The 15,481-nt window shown below is 41.3% G+C and overlaps 1 protein-coding gene across 1 annotated transcript in view; it reads right to left on the bottom strand.

Moving 5' to 3' along the window:
* Window positions 1–839: 839 nt before the first annotated feature.
* The window catches only part of LOC124607219, a 216,552-nt gene continuing 201,910 nt past the window's right edge, over window positions 840–15,481 (bottom strand). The window contains exons 12-13 of the mRNA XM_047139490.1: window positions 7,719–7,869; window positions 840–1,376 (exon numbers count right to left, since the gene is read on the bottom strand). Coding sequence (XP_046995446.1) covers window positions 1,261–1,376; window positions 7,719–7,869 — 267 coding nt within the window. The 3' untranslated portion in view covers window positions 840–1,260. The remainder of the gene's footprint in view (window positions 1,377–7,718; window positions 7,870–15,481) is intronic.

The raw sequence follows: 15,481 nt of genomic DNA, 5'->3' as shown, positions 1-15,481 counted from the left end.
ATTGTGTAGTAACACAGTTCACGTTTTCTGTCGCACTTCACATAGCGTAGACCGGGAACTGTCTCCTAGGCGTGCTCGATGTGAACTCACTGGGCACGGCCCGTGCTGCGTGAGTTGTTGTTGTTCCGCCGGCAGAGGTCGCGGCCGAATTCTCGTGTGCCCTCTGGTGGACGGGACTCTAGTAGCAGCAACTACCGTCCATGACGCACCGTGCCGATGTGCGCCTCCTGTGATCTGTCTGGTGGCTACTGCATTTTCCCACTCCTTGTTAGTGTGCACAGTGTCACCATGGTGCTATGTTTCTCCATGCTCTCAAAGACCCTTGAAACTTATGGCCATAATTGTATGTAGAGAACATCAACAATACTACAATGCTCACTGCCAAAAAAAGGAAGAGCTCTCTTCTCTTAATACTGAATTTGTCTGAAGCTGTATTCTAGAGGAATCATAAAACATATTAATGTCTTCCAAATGTGCATCATGATATGAATATGATGGTAAAATCAGAAAAATTTGAGCTCCTGAAGAGGCTTATTAAAAACCATTCTTCCTATGCTCCACTTGTAGATGGAATCATTGGGATTGTAAATGACAGTGGAACTCAAAAGTAAAGCATTACAATTTAGCATTAAAGTACTGCTTTCAATGAATATGATTTACATAAAATCACTGGGTGCAAATGACTTGAATTTAACTTCATGTAGCTACATGTACTTGCAATCACATTATAGAAATCCTTGATTAAAGATTAAAAAGTAGCTATATATGTGTGGATGTAGTACTGCCATACACCCCCCCCCCCCCCCCAACCCCGAAAAAAAAGGAAAGCATGCACATGACATTCTTAAATATTTTTATTTTTCATTCTTTTCAATTATGGGGTATACAGTTGTTTTAGGGATGCTTTCTCCAGTTGTAAGGAATATGTCAGACATAAACATTGTTTTGTACAAAAAAATGTATCAGATCTGCCTTAGTTACAGTTCATGCATATCTGGTCTGGCTGAGGACTAGAAGATTAAAGGAAAATAAATTGTTATAACAAATTTACTTTTATATTTGGCACATCAACTTAGTTACTGTGATATGATATCACTGGTCATTTCAATCCATTCATTTTTTAATCAAAGATCAAAACTTGTTTCCAGTTGTTTTCAAGCAACAATCATAAAACATTGTAAAAGGAACCATAAAAGGATAATATCATACGTCAAGTTAAAGAATCACTAATAAACTTGACAACTGATTTGTTTTTTGATGTCAGCTGATGCTGGATGTCACACTATGAGGTCGCGTCTCAATATCAGGAGATGATGCTGTCATGTCTTCATCCGCAACAGTCAGATGATTTTCATTTCCAGATGTAGGCTCTTTCTCTGAAATAATTTTCATAACATTGACTATACAGAAGAAATTCTGAATGGATTTAAAAACAAACAACTTTCTGGGGAGGGCAACCACAGCTCAGAGGCATTATGAATGGCAATAACAAACATTCAAATTATCATAAAAATTATAACAATTAAAAAGTCAAGAATTGATGAGCAGTTTCCAAAAGGTGCACAGCTGTATGAAGACTCTGTATTTGCAACTATTGGTTTCATGACAGTATAGACATTTCTTCAGGTTTATCTGTCAAGAATACAAATTTCTGAGAAAAAAGTACTCACAATGGTTACATTTCCATAAGGTAGATGGACAACATGGAGTCCCAGCTCTCAGGAAGTTGTCCACACAGGTGGGTCGTCATAATAAAATTTAGTACAACCAAAACATGCTTGTCAATGTGTACAAAGCATTACTCTTGAATTAGTCAGGCCTAGAAAAAAGTGGAGGAAAACTCTAATAATGAATGGTACACTAGTGTGAATGAGAATAAAATGTCTAAAAATTAGCTAATGTCTAGGGAAAGTACCATAAGTAATGGCAAATACCATCCAAAAATAATAATACTCTAGTATAAAACTGAAATCTCAAGAATAGAAGAAATTTGAAAAATAGCTTACAGGATAACACCCCAAAGGATACATTATAAGATACAGTAGACACTAGCTGCATAAAATCGGTATTTATAAAACTTAAACTCCCATATTACATGCATACTTCTGCCTTATTGCTAACAGGTGAATGTGTTGCATGCAGCCTGTGGAGGGTAGCAATACACTGAATGGCAGAAGGAACCATGCCCTGTGTATTGCTACCCTTCACAGGCTACTTGCACCACACTGGCCTATTAGGAAGGTGGAAAAATATGCACATCACATCGGATTCTAAGTTTCATTTACATTGATTTTATGCAGCTTGTGTCTACTGGGTCACCCATTAGTGTGTTATCTGATATGCTATTTTTCAGATTTCTTCCATTCTCGACATTTCACTTTTATGACAGAGTATTATTTATTTGCAAGAAGGCACTGTAGCCTTCTGCCTACCAGTGTATTGCTAGTCTCCAAAGGCCTGCTAGAAAGATGGCAGAAGTATGCACATCACATGGGATTTTAAGTTTTATTTACATTGATTTAATTTTTAGGCATTTTTCCCCTTTCACAGTAATGCCCTGTTCCTTATGTATACGCCCCCCCCCCCCCCCCCCCCCCCCCCCCCCCCCCCGCAGCTTTTTTTCTGGGCCCTGCTCACTCAACACTCATGATTTGTAAATTTTGACAAATATCTTTCGGGTGTACTGAATTTTATTATGACAATTCACCAATGTTGTTTGACTCTTAATGTGGACAATGTCCAGAAAGCTGGGATTACATAATTGTCCATCAACAGTATGAAAATGTAAGCATTGTGAGCACTTGTCATTGTTTTTTTAGGTGAATGCCAACACTACGATTCTATATTTGTACCATTTCAAAAATTATATGCAGCAATTTGTATTCTTGATAGATAAACCTGAAGATCCATCAATACTGATGTGAAACAAGTAGTTGTGAATAAAGCACCTTGATACAGATATGCAGATTTTGGAAACACCTCATCATTCATGTAGTAGCAAATATACTCTCATCACATGCAAATACCATAAAGCTGCTGAAGGCATCCTTCAATAGATTGTCCCAAGCTGCTACTTGCAGTTTTTGTTGCAATTTGGCAATGATTCTTGCAGGCTTCAGAGAATGAATAAGTATCTGCTTGAATATGTCCCATACATATTCAATTGGCAAGAGGTCTGGTGACTTTATTGCCCAGGACAATTTTTGTACACCATGGAGAACATGTTATGTCACATCAGCTGTGTGTGAATGTGCATTATCCTGCTTAAAAAGAAAATCACCTTCCTCTTGAAGAAATGGCAGTGGCACAGGGATAACAACCTGTGAAACATAGTGGGCACTGGTTACTTCACCCTGCAGAAACACCAAATGTGATTGCAAGTTGTAACTTTTAGCTGCCCACACCATAAAGCCTGGGATGTGACCCCTCTGCCATGGATGAATGCACTCTGGAATAGGCAGTTTACCAGGTCTGCATGGTACAAATGTATGTCCATCACTTGCATACAGATAGAATGTACTCTTAACACTGAAGACAACAGAGTTCCATTGCACTCTCAAGTCGACTCTTGCTTGGTGGTGTCATAGTGTCAGTGGCAGCTTTGCCAGAGGCATAAGTAATCTTAGTCCTACTGCAAGCAGACAGTTTCACTGGTCTTTGGTGATACATTAAGTGCAAGATGTGCCCAGATTTCTTCTGTGTATGATGGCCTGTCAGCCACTGCTGCTCTCACAAAGCATCAATCTTGCTGTGCGTCTGTATTACATAAATGTCTGGAATCTGTTCTATCATGGAAATGTTCAACAGACAGCTGTTGAAAGCAATTTCAGTACAGAGTCAGTGGAAGGTCTGAGTCAGAGGATCAGGCAGTTCTGCGACCATACAGGCTACAGATTCCTTGACGAACACCACAGGAGAGTAGGGTTTTGGGTTAAGCGTAATAGGTAAGGGGTCTGTTAAACACAGGAGGTGGCTATATAGGTAATGGGGGTTGTTTGAAGGGAGTGAGCAGTTTTTTAGATTAGAGGGTCTCATGAAAGTACAGAGAGGTCTTCAGTCTCAAAGGGTGCAGATCAAACATAGGATGAGGGTGGACCTAGGAACCATTGGTATTGTAGTTGTAGTATAGCTGTGCTGAGAAAGACCCAGATCTTCAAGCACCAATAGAAAGCACTGAAGCTCAAATTGTTAGAGGTATTGAAAACTCGCTAAAACCAAAGGTATGTTCAACAGAAACTTTTAGAAAGCAGCTAACAGCACTTAGAAAGGATAGATTAACTACAGCTGGTGATGGCATTTTTGTTGGTGTTAGAAATAATTTAGTTTTAGTGAAATTGGAGTAGATAGTTGCTGTTACTTAGTTTGGGTAGTGATTATACATAACAACTGGAATAAATCAAACAATGGAATGTAACAATATTATGAAACAGAAAGTTGCTACTCACCATATAGCAGAGATGCTGAGTCACAGATAGGCACTAAAAAAAAGACTGTCACAAATAAATAAAGCTTTCAGCCATTAAGGCCTTTGTCAACAATAAACATAGAACACACACACACACACACACACGATTTCAGTCTCAGGCATCTGAAACCACACTGTGAGCAGCAGCACCATTGCATGATGGGAGTGGCGGCTGGGTGGGGGTAAGGAGGAGGCTGGGGTGGGGAGGGAGAAGGATGTATGTTGTGGGTGGTGAACAGTGAAGTGCTACAGGTTAGATGGTGGGCAGGGGAGAGGTAGGGAGGGAGGGGGGAGGGGGAGCAATGGAAAATGAGAGAAGTAAAAAGACTGGTGTGATGGTGGAATGAAGGCTGTGTAGTGCCGGAATGGGAACAGGGAAAGGGTTGAATGGGTGAGGACAGTGACTAACCAAGGTTGAGGCCAGGAGGGTTACGGGAACGTAGGATGTATTGCAGGGAGAGTTCTCACCTGCGGAATTCAGAAAAGCTGGTGTTGGTGGTAAGGATCCATATGGCACATGCTGTGAACTGTGAAGCAGTCATTGAAATGGAGGATATCATGTTTCACAGTGTGTTCAGCAAGAGGGTGGTTCACTTGCTCCTTGGCCACAGTTTGCTGGTGGCCATTCATGCAGACAGACAGCTTGTTGGTTGTTATGTCCACATAGAATGCAGCATCATGATTACAGCTTAGCTTGTAGATCACATGACCGGTTTCACAGGTATGGGATAGGTGATGTTTGTGATGGACTGGAGTAGGTGCTGGTGGGAGGATGTATGGGACAGTTCTTGCATCTAGGTCTTGTTGTGGATTGGCAGGAGACCAACCCACTAAATTGAGAGGAAGCCGAAAGGCACGCGTTTAAGCTCACGCAGGCTGGCGTGAGGTCTGGAACAGGACAAGGTAATTAGAACTTAGAAAAAAGGAGGTAACTGGTAGAATACTTAACTTTAATCCATTAATGTTGAACGTAGCTCTTGTCTGTACATTATTTACAATATCAATAGCAACTGATAATGGCGCCTTGCTAGGTCGTAGCAAATGACGTAGCTGAAGGCTATGCTAACTATCGTCTCGGCAAATGAGAGCGTATTTTTGTCAGTGAACCATCGCTAGCAAAGTCGGCTGTACAACTGGGGCGAGTGCTAGGAAGTCTCTCTAGACCTGCTGTGTGGCGGCGCTCGGTCGGCAATCACTGATAGTGGCAACACGCGGGTCCGACGTATACTAATAGACCGCGGCCGATTTAAAGGCTACCACCTAGCAAGTGTGGTGTCTGGTGGTGACACCACAGGTCTATTACAGGGGTATGACCCATGCTGTAAGGGGCTAGGAGCAGGGGTTGTGTAAGGATGGATGAGTATGTTGTGTAGGTTCAGTGGATGGCAGAATACCACTGTGGGAGGGGTGGGAAGGATAGTGGGCAGGACATTTCTCATTCAGGGCACAATGAAAAGTAGTCGAATCCCTGGTGGAAAATGTAATTCAGTTGCTCCAGTCCTGGGTGGTACTGAGTCATGAGGGAAATGCTCCTTTATGGCCAGACGGTGGGACTTTTGGAGGTGGTAGGAGACTGGAAAGATATGTTGGTGGTGACTTCAATCTACCCTCAATATACTTCCAAAAATGCATGTTTAAAGACGGTAGTAGGCATAAAACATCATCTAAAATTCTACAAAAGGCATTCTCTGAAAATTATTTTGAGCTAGTAGGGACCACACTCAAAGTGTAACTTTGAAATATAGAAAGGTCTTGATAGCACAGTTCTTTATTAAGTGTTACACGTTTCAAAATTTCATCATCAGACTGAAGATAAAAATCAAACTTTATTCCAAAATACAGCAAACTTGGTACTAAAATTTGGTTTCTTCCTTCAGTCTGATGATGAAATTTTGAAATGTGTAATGCTTAATAAAGAATTTTGTGATCAAGACCTTCTATACTTTGAAGTTATGCCAAATGTATATGTTTGTGTGCCTCTACTATGTAAGTATTTCTAGATCATGTAATGCACAGTGTAACTGGTTGTGAAAACACACTTGCCCACTTAGCAACAAATAAGCCTGAGCAAATGGGGAGAATATTTGTTGGCAGTTTTGTTTCAAATTACTATTCAGTTGGTATGAAATTTTGGTAGGCAAACAACAAGTGCATATGCTGCTGCCACCGACTCCCCTCCACCCCTATCAATCCATCAGAGCCCAGTTAGTTGCTTCCCTGGAAACCAAATCCTTGCTTCGTAGATTCATTTTTGACTGGTATGAGCTTCCCTTTGTACTTCACTTCCTGAGTGTGGCTTGACTGCCAATTTTACACATAGCCAAGAACTCTGAAACTGGTCCACAAAAAGAAAAGTTTGGCCCCACTCAATATAGACGCTCAAAAAAGGCCTCTAATTCACATCCAATTTTGATGTATGCTTCTAAAATATGCAATAGCAAAGGGTAAAAAAACAGAGCTTCATGTCTTATTGACATTGGTTTCATTACTGCCTGAGAATTAATCCAAACAGACGAATGAAAACATGCTTCATGTCCATTATACCTACAGAGATAGACATGCATAAAGCTGCAGAAATGAGGCAAAAATCATCCCATTAAATCCAACTGACATAAACAGACACTAAAACTTCACTGGCTACCAAAGACTTCAGCCCTGAACACCAACAGTACTTGTATTGAATACCAAGTACAGGACATATGGTGGAAAAATGATTTCATGTTACTGTATCTGTATGCTTTCTAAAATCTAGGAACAATAATTTGTAACAAAAACTCCTCAGGTTGTGCATATCTCAAGTAATACTCATAGTCTGCCTTAAGCACTACTTTCCTGCCATCAACAATATATAAACCACTCTGAGCATTGGTGAATCAAATATATGTATACAACAAAAAATCTTTTGAAAAGTTTACGATGTCATGTCTTCAAGATCATTTATTTGTGCAGGAAATCGTATACTGGAGAAACTTTACATATGGGAGGAACAAAAAATGAAGCAAAATTTGTAAAAAGTAGCTCTGGAAGATTAGTATTATGGTGATAAGAGTATATCTGAAGTAAAAAAAAATATTAAAAAAATTTAAAAAGGTAATTAATACCATTCATTTTCTGTATGATCTCCAATTAGAAATTATTTTTGTCTCTTACTAACAATATTTTACAATAAAACCTGGAATTTTGGTTTTGTAAAAAACTCAAAACTTAATATAAAATGTTTATTAGAGGAAGAAGCACAGTAGTTGCTTATTACCTGAAACAGATATACACTGTTGATCATTGAAGGGAATATGGTGTTCTGAATTGGTCAAATTTTCAAATGATTTTTGTATTTTTGGAGTTTGATTTTCAGTTGAGGAAGTTAAAAGTTTGGCAATACCTGTAAAATGTAGACATTTGCCCTTCTGTAAAAGAAGTCAGTAAAAAAATTATCAGTATGATACAATAACTCAGGAAGACACAACAGTTTAATAAATAAAAACATTAAGACTCCAAAAGTGCAATAATTACCATGACAAGTTTCCTACTGTCAATGTAATAAAGTATATGTACTAAAATTAATGTGCACATGAGAAACACTTGGATTTAAAGACACAGAAAATAATGTAATAGATAGACTTTCTCCTGAGAAATTAAAACAGCATAAGGATTCATCAGAGTGGCACAAAGCACAAGAAATGCAAACATGTTTAAAACACGCAACTAAGTAGAGCTGTAGGACAAATGCACATCCCTGTGTTGTACACGTTCTTAACTCCTTGTAGCACAATGATGTACTTCCCGAATGTTGAATGTTGAGTTGTTGCCCCATTATGTATTTTCTGCATGTATTTCATAACCTTGTATTTTTGCTGCCCTATTGATGAGAGCTACCAAACACTCCTTCCATGTAATACTCTTACTGCATGGTTCCATAAACTAACTGGTTTTAGACCATATCTACATAATGCCAGAAGATTACACCAAGGGACTGTACTGAGTGAAACAATGTAAAGTATATTTGCAATCCCATCTGCAGGTCAACACTATAGGTGAAAATTGAAAAGCAGGCAGAACTGTGCTTTCTGGTGAAAGTACGTAAGTTATGGTGCTACCTAAGTTTTTTATTTATATAGATGCCAAAGAACTTCATACATTGAGTCTCATCCAATGTGTGCCCATCCTGATCCACTTCTGGTAAACTATTTAGCTGTTTACAGTGATCAAGTCATAAGCTTGTTCCATTATACTGGCTGCGTCCAGTATTGATGTGTGTGGGTCCTCTATCACCATCATGTGTCATCAGCAAGAAACAAAAGTTTTAAAGTGTTCTCCTATGACACAGATAAACCACTTTTCTCCTCACTCCAAAGTTAGTCTTATTCCTGTCACATCAAATGGTAATGTGATACTATGTTCTCTATTGTGAAAACGTAACTCCATACATGCAAGGAAAATGACTTTTACGTTATGCCAGTTTACTTTCTATGGTACAGGATAATTTTTCATGTTCATTTCTACAGAACTGAGTTTGTGAGATCATGTATTTATTATATCAGAGACTACAAATTCTAAATATTTCCTCCATATACATTTCTGAAATTATAATCTTCCTACACAACAGACAAAAATTATTTCAGGAGAATCATTTTAACCAAACATATAACTCAAGAAATAAAAATAATTTTATGCTACCCACACACCAGATTAAATTATATGCATGGCCTCCACAGTATATGGTGGTGACAATATACCTATAACAAGTTAATGGGCAAAAGCCTGAAATTTTAGAAATGAGGCTACAGCAGATTCTGTAGGAGAAATGCTACTGTTCAATAGAAGAATTCATGGAGGATGAAATGATAATTTGAGCAAGGGGCAATTAAGTGTTATATTTTATTGTATAAACAGACAATAAAATATAACATACAATAAAATATATAAAATATAACAAGATTGGATTATTATTATGATGCTGCTTATTAACATCAGCTGTTCTTTGTTTGTCATGAAATTTTACCACAATTTGACGTGTCTATTGTACCTGAATCAAATGATTTAGATTATATATGTTACGAGACAAATAAACCACAATTCACAAAAAAATTATTTCTCAAGAGAAACCTTTATGTAAAACAAACTGTGTTGTAAACAAAGTTTAGGATCATGTCTAATTTTTATTTACTTATGTGACTTTAACTTCTGTAGCAGTCAGAGAACAATAATTCCTATTGCAACTGACAGATCATTCTTCAGGTTTTGCATAGCTTGTCAACATTTTTAGTGATATGGGCGTCCATGCTGTCAGTTTCTTACTTCACTTTTTATATTTTTAATAATATCCTCTGGCTTTCAACTTTTCTATCATTGTGTCTATATATTTTTCACTTTTCATGTCTGTGTAGCTGTTCAAGCAGTTGAGGGATGTTTGTTTGCACATTGCCTTTTTCTTGGTTTTATGGTTTGAGTAGCCTTCCTCACTATTCTAGCTTACCATACATGTTTCTATTTGCACACACTATCTACAGTTTCTTTCTGGTCTTGTCTTTCATACCTTTGCAGCATTCTATGATTTGACAGATGTTGGTTCACATCCTGCCTTATTAATATTACTTAGTCATCCTTGGTTCTTTGTTCAAACATCCACATTTTGTTGAGGATCAATTAATGTTCTTTTAAAATATCAATTTTCCTCATACACTGTTTTATTCTAGATTATTACAGTTTAAAATGATCGACAAGATTTCTTATTGCAGTAATTCTCTGTTACATAGTGATAGCAACTTTAAGTATCGACTGAATTTTAGAGTTCACTTCCCCCTTTGTTCCTACACCAGCATACACAGTTTGAGAATTTACTTTGTTGATGACTTCTAGTTTTATATTCTTCTTTTCTGTCTTATATCTTTGGTTACATTATTTGAAATCGGTTTTTCAGTGGATGTGATGATGGAGCAAAACAAATGTTTTCAAACACAGGCTCATGTCTCAGCCTAAATGTGTGCATCTCATTTCTGATATTCTATTCTTTTCAGCGTTTTAATAAATTTACTGATGTTGGATATCTGTTTTCTGCAAGTCATCGACCAGCTGAAGAACCATTCTTCGATTTCTACAAGGTAACAAGGTAATTCTTTCTTTCCCCCTTCCTCTCTCTCTGGCAGGAAACTCTCTCACATTATCTTTGACAATGACATCCCACATTTATTGTTATAGTTTCTCAGAAACAAAGCACTGCATTTATTGAATTTTGTTGTGATTCGCTGTGAGCAAATATTGGGTTTTACAGAAACTCATAATTTTCAACACCCTATAACAACAGCAAGTACCAGATTTTGACCAAACTGTTTCAACAGGTCATGCATGAGAGTGTGGCATCGATCCATGGATTGATAGGCCAGAACATCATGTGTGTATTATGTCTTTGAGTTGATCTTTGTTTTGTATACTTCCAGGACCTCAGTTCCCGCCTAGTCTTCGACCAGTACGTTTGTCGTGTAATCAAAGTATTGATGATTAGAAGAGAGAACCGTGGTCATTACCTTACCACCTTGATATCTCCCACAGTGGTGACCCCGAAGTTCGAATAATCCGTCGAACCTAGTACAAAGTGACTACTGTGCCGGCTTCCGTGGTCTGCGGGAACTTTGTCCGCTACACAATGGCCTTCTACAACACGCCGCCGCTGCCCGATTTTCTCTCCGACTTTGGCTTTGTTAGCCCCGAAGTGCTTCAGTTTTCGCTGCACAGCAGTACAAGAAACCACTACACACTGATACCAAACTTTAATGCAAGTACTGTAAATAGAGGGGAGCATAGTTTTCATAATGTGCCACAACAGGACGCCTTTTTAAATGTGCAAGCTCCACGTGTGTATCACTTCGTGCCGGTTGCACACTATGTGAATGACATTCGCCAGCCTTTTACTCTGAGTGTTCATCAGTGCAGTAATTTGAGTGTGTCAGGTTCCACCAAGCTCATCAGTGACTCTGTGATGGAAAATTTCGCTTTAGATGTGGAGGACCAATTGCATAATAACCTGTCGAGCAACCGCAGTGACCACTTTCACCTTCCGCTGCAATAACCGGTCCTGCTTCACTCCATGCTGGGCTTCCTGCTAACGGATTTTGCTTCCCCTCCAGCTACTATGAACACAGCCAGCACAGCTGCTTCCTCTCTACCACCCTCACGACGCAGAGTTAACTTTGACTTGCCTACTTCTGCGTCCTCGAGCGGCTGCCCGCATTCTTCGACTGCCAGTTCATCGAATCTACCTAAACTTCTGGCGTTCAAACCTGCCCACCTAGAATTCTGGTTCAACCTGGTCGAGCAAACTTTCAGTGTCTGTGCACTTGCTGACAACGCCCATTTCAGATGCCTCATGAACCACCTCCACGACCGTGTCGACTTAATTTATGACCTGGTTAAGTCACCTCCTCCGAACGAGAAGTACGCTACAGCTAAACAAGTAATACTGGAACGTGTCTCCAAGACAAGAAGAGAAAATGTTTGACAGCTCGTCTATGAAGAATGCCTCGGCGACAGATCTCCGTCCTAGCTGTGGCGATGTCTTCGACTTCTTGTCAGTGAATGTGACATGCCAGACATCACGCTCACCGAGATTTGGACAGAAAAGCTGCCTCTGTCTGCCCAAATGGCCATCTCCGCCTATGAAGATAGACCAAATAGCAAACGCTTGCGCAGATAGACCAAATAGCGAACGCTTGCGCGTTGCCGACCGAGCTTACTCCGCTCTACTACGTGAATGCCATGCCCAGCAGTCGAGCAGCTATGCCAGTTTCCAATCACAACCAGGGCCCCAACGTGGATGCCCCACTAAATCTAAGTCTGTCAAGCTCGCCACACTACCGGCACCTTCACATCTGCACAGCAACAGCACATCTGACTCCGTGGAAGATTCTGGGCTGCCGCCGTCTGACCACTCGCAGGAGGAGCAGACGTTTGCCCATAAATACTGTTTCTTCGATGCAAAATTTGGGGAACAAGCACACAATTGTAAACCGCCGTGCTCCTACCCAAACTTAAACCACAGGTAGGCAGCGGCGCCACCTCCTGTGGTGTAAGCAATAGGCACCGTCCCACGTTCCATTTTGTGCCCAATGCTAATGCTTCGAATGGACGAGTCTACGTCCGCGACTTGAACTCTGGCACAAAGTTTCTCATCGACATGGGTGCAGATGTTTCCCTACTTCCATCTTGTCTTGCTACCGAAAAGATCCGGCTACACGAAACTGTCCTATGTACTGTAAACTCATCTAGTTTGTCGTGCTTAGGTTCTACTTCACATGCAGTGTCCCACTTGGCTGAGTGCAACCTGAAGTGGTCCTTCCTGGTGGCTGACATCGACAGTCCCATTTTGGGCATCGACTTTCTACGATACCTCAAACTGTGGCCTGACCTCGTGAAGAATACAGTGTTCTACCACTCTATGCAGGAACACTTCCTGTGTGCTTTGTCGAGTGTCAATAGTACTGCTAAATAGGTCCACCTGGCTAGGAAGTGTAATAACCCCTCCTCCGAGCTCTTGTCATGGACCAATAAGTGGCTCATGGAGCGTGTCGAGTCTACACGCCTGCGCTTGGAACAACTTGAGCTACACCATCTCCTCAATGACTTAAGTAATGAGTTATCTTCCACACGGCAGCAGCTTGCAGCAGACGACGCCTCGGCTACACACAAAGTTAGTCGGTGCCACTACAGTGTTCTCGCGCCCGAGTGCATTTGTGACTGTGTGCCACATAAACTGTACAGTGTCCACACTCCCACCAGCTCTAACTGTGTTAATTCGAGTGCACATTCATCCCCCTCCTCGCTTGGGCAGCTAACTTCCCAGGTGCAGGTTAATGTTTTTGATTTACTGCCATCAGCTGTTCATTTGTGCCCGCTACCACCACCAAGCTTGACAGCGGCACCTTCGGTTACTAACAAACAGTGTACCAAACTTGTTTTGCGTAGCTCACTTGTTTGTCACTCCCAGCCACCCAACAGTTGGCACTTATGCAAACTTTCGCCGTCCATGTCACAACCCAGCCTAGCGGCTGCCGCGCACACTATGCCACAGACAGTCGCCTCGTGTACCATGTCGCGCGTTTCCGTGGTTACAGACGGCACTGCCCACAAACTTTGCTTGCAAGACAGACCACCTATCTCTTGCCGACCATGTCGTCTCAAGCCAGAACTCATGAAAGTGGCTTGCAAACAAATAGATGATCTCCTAACAGCCGGCATCATCGAACCATCTGCCAGATGCTGGGCCTCGCCTATCCACTTCATCACAAAAAGCGACAGCACCTGGCATATGGTTGGCGACTATACTAAGTTGAACTCTCATACTATCATAGACAAGTACCCAGTTCCTAACGTTGTGGATTTTAACCATGCTCTTGCAGGTGTCAAATATTTCACGGTAGTGGATTGTAGGAGGGCCTATCATCAAATTTCGATGGCACCAGAGGATATTGAAAAGACAGCTGTTACAACACCTTTCGGCCTTTTCCAGTACCAGTTCATGCCCTTTGGCTTCCACAACACTGCACAAACTTGGCAGAGAATCATAAACAAGGTGTTGTTTCATACGGATTTTTGTTTCGTTTACTTGGACGACATTCTTATTTTCAGTCCTACTTTGCAAAAGAACAAGGAACATTTGCAGATTGTTAAAGACACTCTTACCACTGCTGGTGTTGAACTGAATAATAAGAAGCTCCAGTTGCACCAGACTTCGGTAAGATTCTTAGGCTACATTGTGTCAGCAAAGGGCTTCACTCCTCCCGAGGACAAAATCAAACCTGTTTTGGATTTGCCACGCCCTCACTCGTTTAAGGAGCTGTTGCAGGTTCATCGGAACAGTTAACTATTATAGGAAGTACTTGCCTGCCGCAGCCAAGTTTCAGGTTCCCCTAACAGACGCCCTTGCTGGCAAAAATATGACTGGTATCCGCCCAGTCCCCTGGACCCCTGCCATGGAACAAGCATTTGACAAACTGAAGCACCTACTAGCAAACGTAGTGACTGTTGCCCACCCTCATCCGACACTACATTTTTCATTACCGCAGATGCCAGTGATACCACAGTAGGTGCTATCCTCAGCCAAACCAGAGATACTACCTCTCCTCTGCAGTTCTTTTCTAAGAAGCTCAACAGCACTCAAAAAAAGTACTCAGCCCTTGATATGGAGCTCTTGGCAGTTTATGAGGCTGTGAAAGACTTTCGCGCCGAGGTTGAGGGTAGAGACTTCTACATTTTAACCGACCACAAACCTTTGGCTGCTGCTGTAAAGAACCTCCTGACTGACCCTCCACCTAGATGCTTCCGTCATTTGGACTTTATTTTGCAATTTACCTCTGACATACGATACATCAAGGGTGCAGATAATGTGGTCGCAGATTTTTTGTCTCGTGTCAGTGCTCTCACAACTCTGATAGACCTCTTTAACTTGCCTCAGCTGCAGTCTGCCGACACGGACACTACGGACCTCATTTCTGATCACAGCTCGTTACTCACACCTGTGCGATCCAGCTTTCCCAGTGTCATAGGTGAGGTTTGTTGTGACAAATCAACTGGTACGCTGCATCCCTTCATACCCAAACATCTACAGAGACAAGTGTTTGACAAATTACACAACCTAGCTCATCCAGGTGTGAGAGCCTCTACCAGACTTATTTCAGAGCGCTTTGTCTGGCACGACATGCGTTGCGACTGCCAAGCCTGGGTCTGTGCCTGCATTCTGTGCCAACAAAATAAAGTTTCGCGGCACAGATCCCCCCCCCCGGGCAGCTTCACCGCTCCTCCCAGACGCTTCCAGCATGGACTTGGTGGGCCCCCTCACCCCCTCCGAGGGTTACAGATACGTGCTATCTATTATAGACAGAACCTCTCGTTGGGTGGAAGCTGCCCCACTACCCAATGTTACATCCGAATCAGTGGCACGATCCTTCATAGGCACTTGGATTTCACTCTTTGGCTGCCCTGTTTACTTAACGACCAACCAAGGCCGTCAGCCGTCAATTTGAGTCT

Source organism: Schistocerca americana, chromosome 3 (assembly GCF_021461395.2).
Source record: "Schistocerca americana isolate TAMUIC-IGC-003095 chromosome 3, iqSchAmer2.1, whole genome shotgun sequence".
NCBI lineage: Eukaryota > Metazoa > Arthropoda > Insecta > Orthoptera > Acrididae > Schistocerca > Schistocerca americana.
This window is presented reverse-complemented; position numbering and strand designations above follow the sequence as displayed.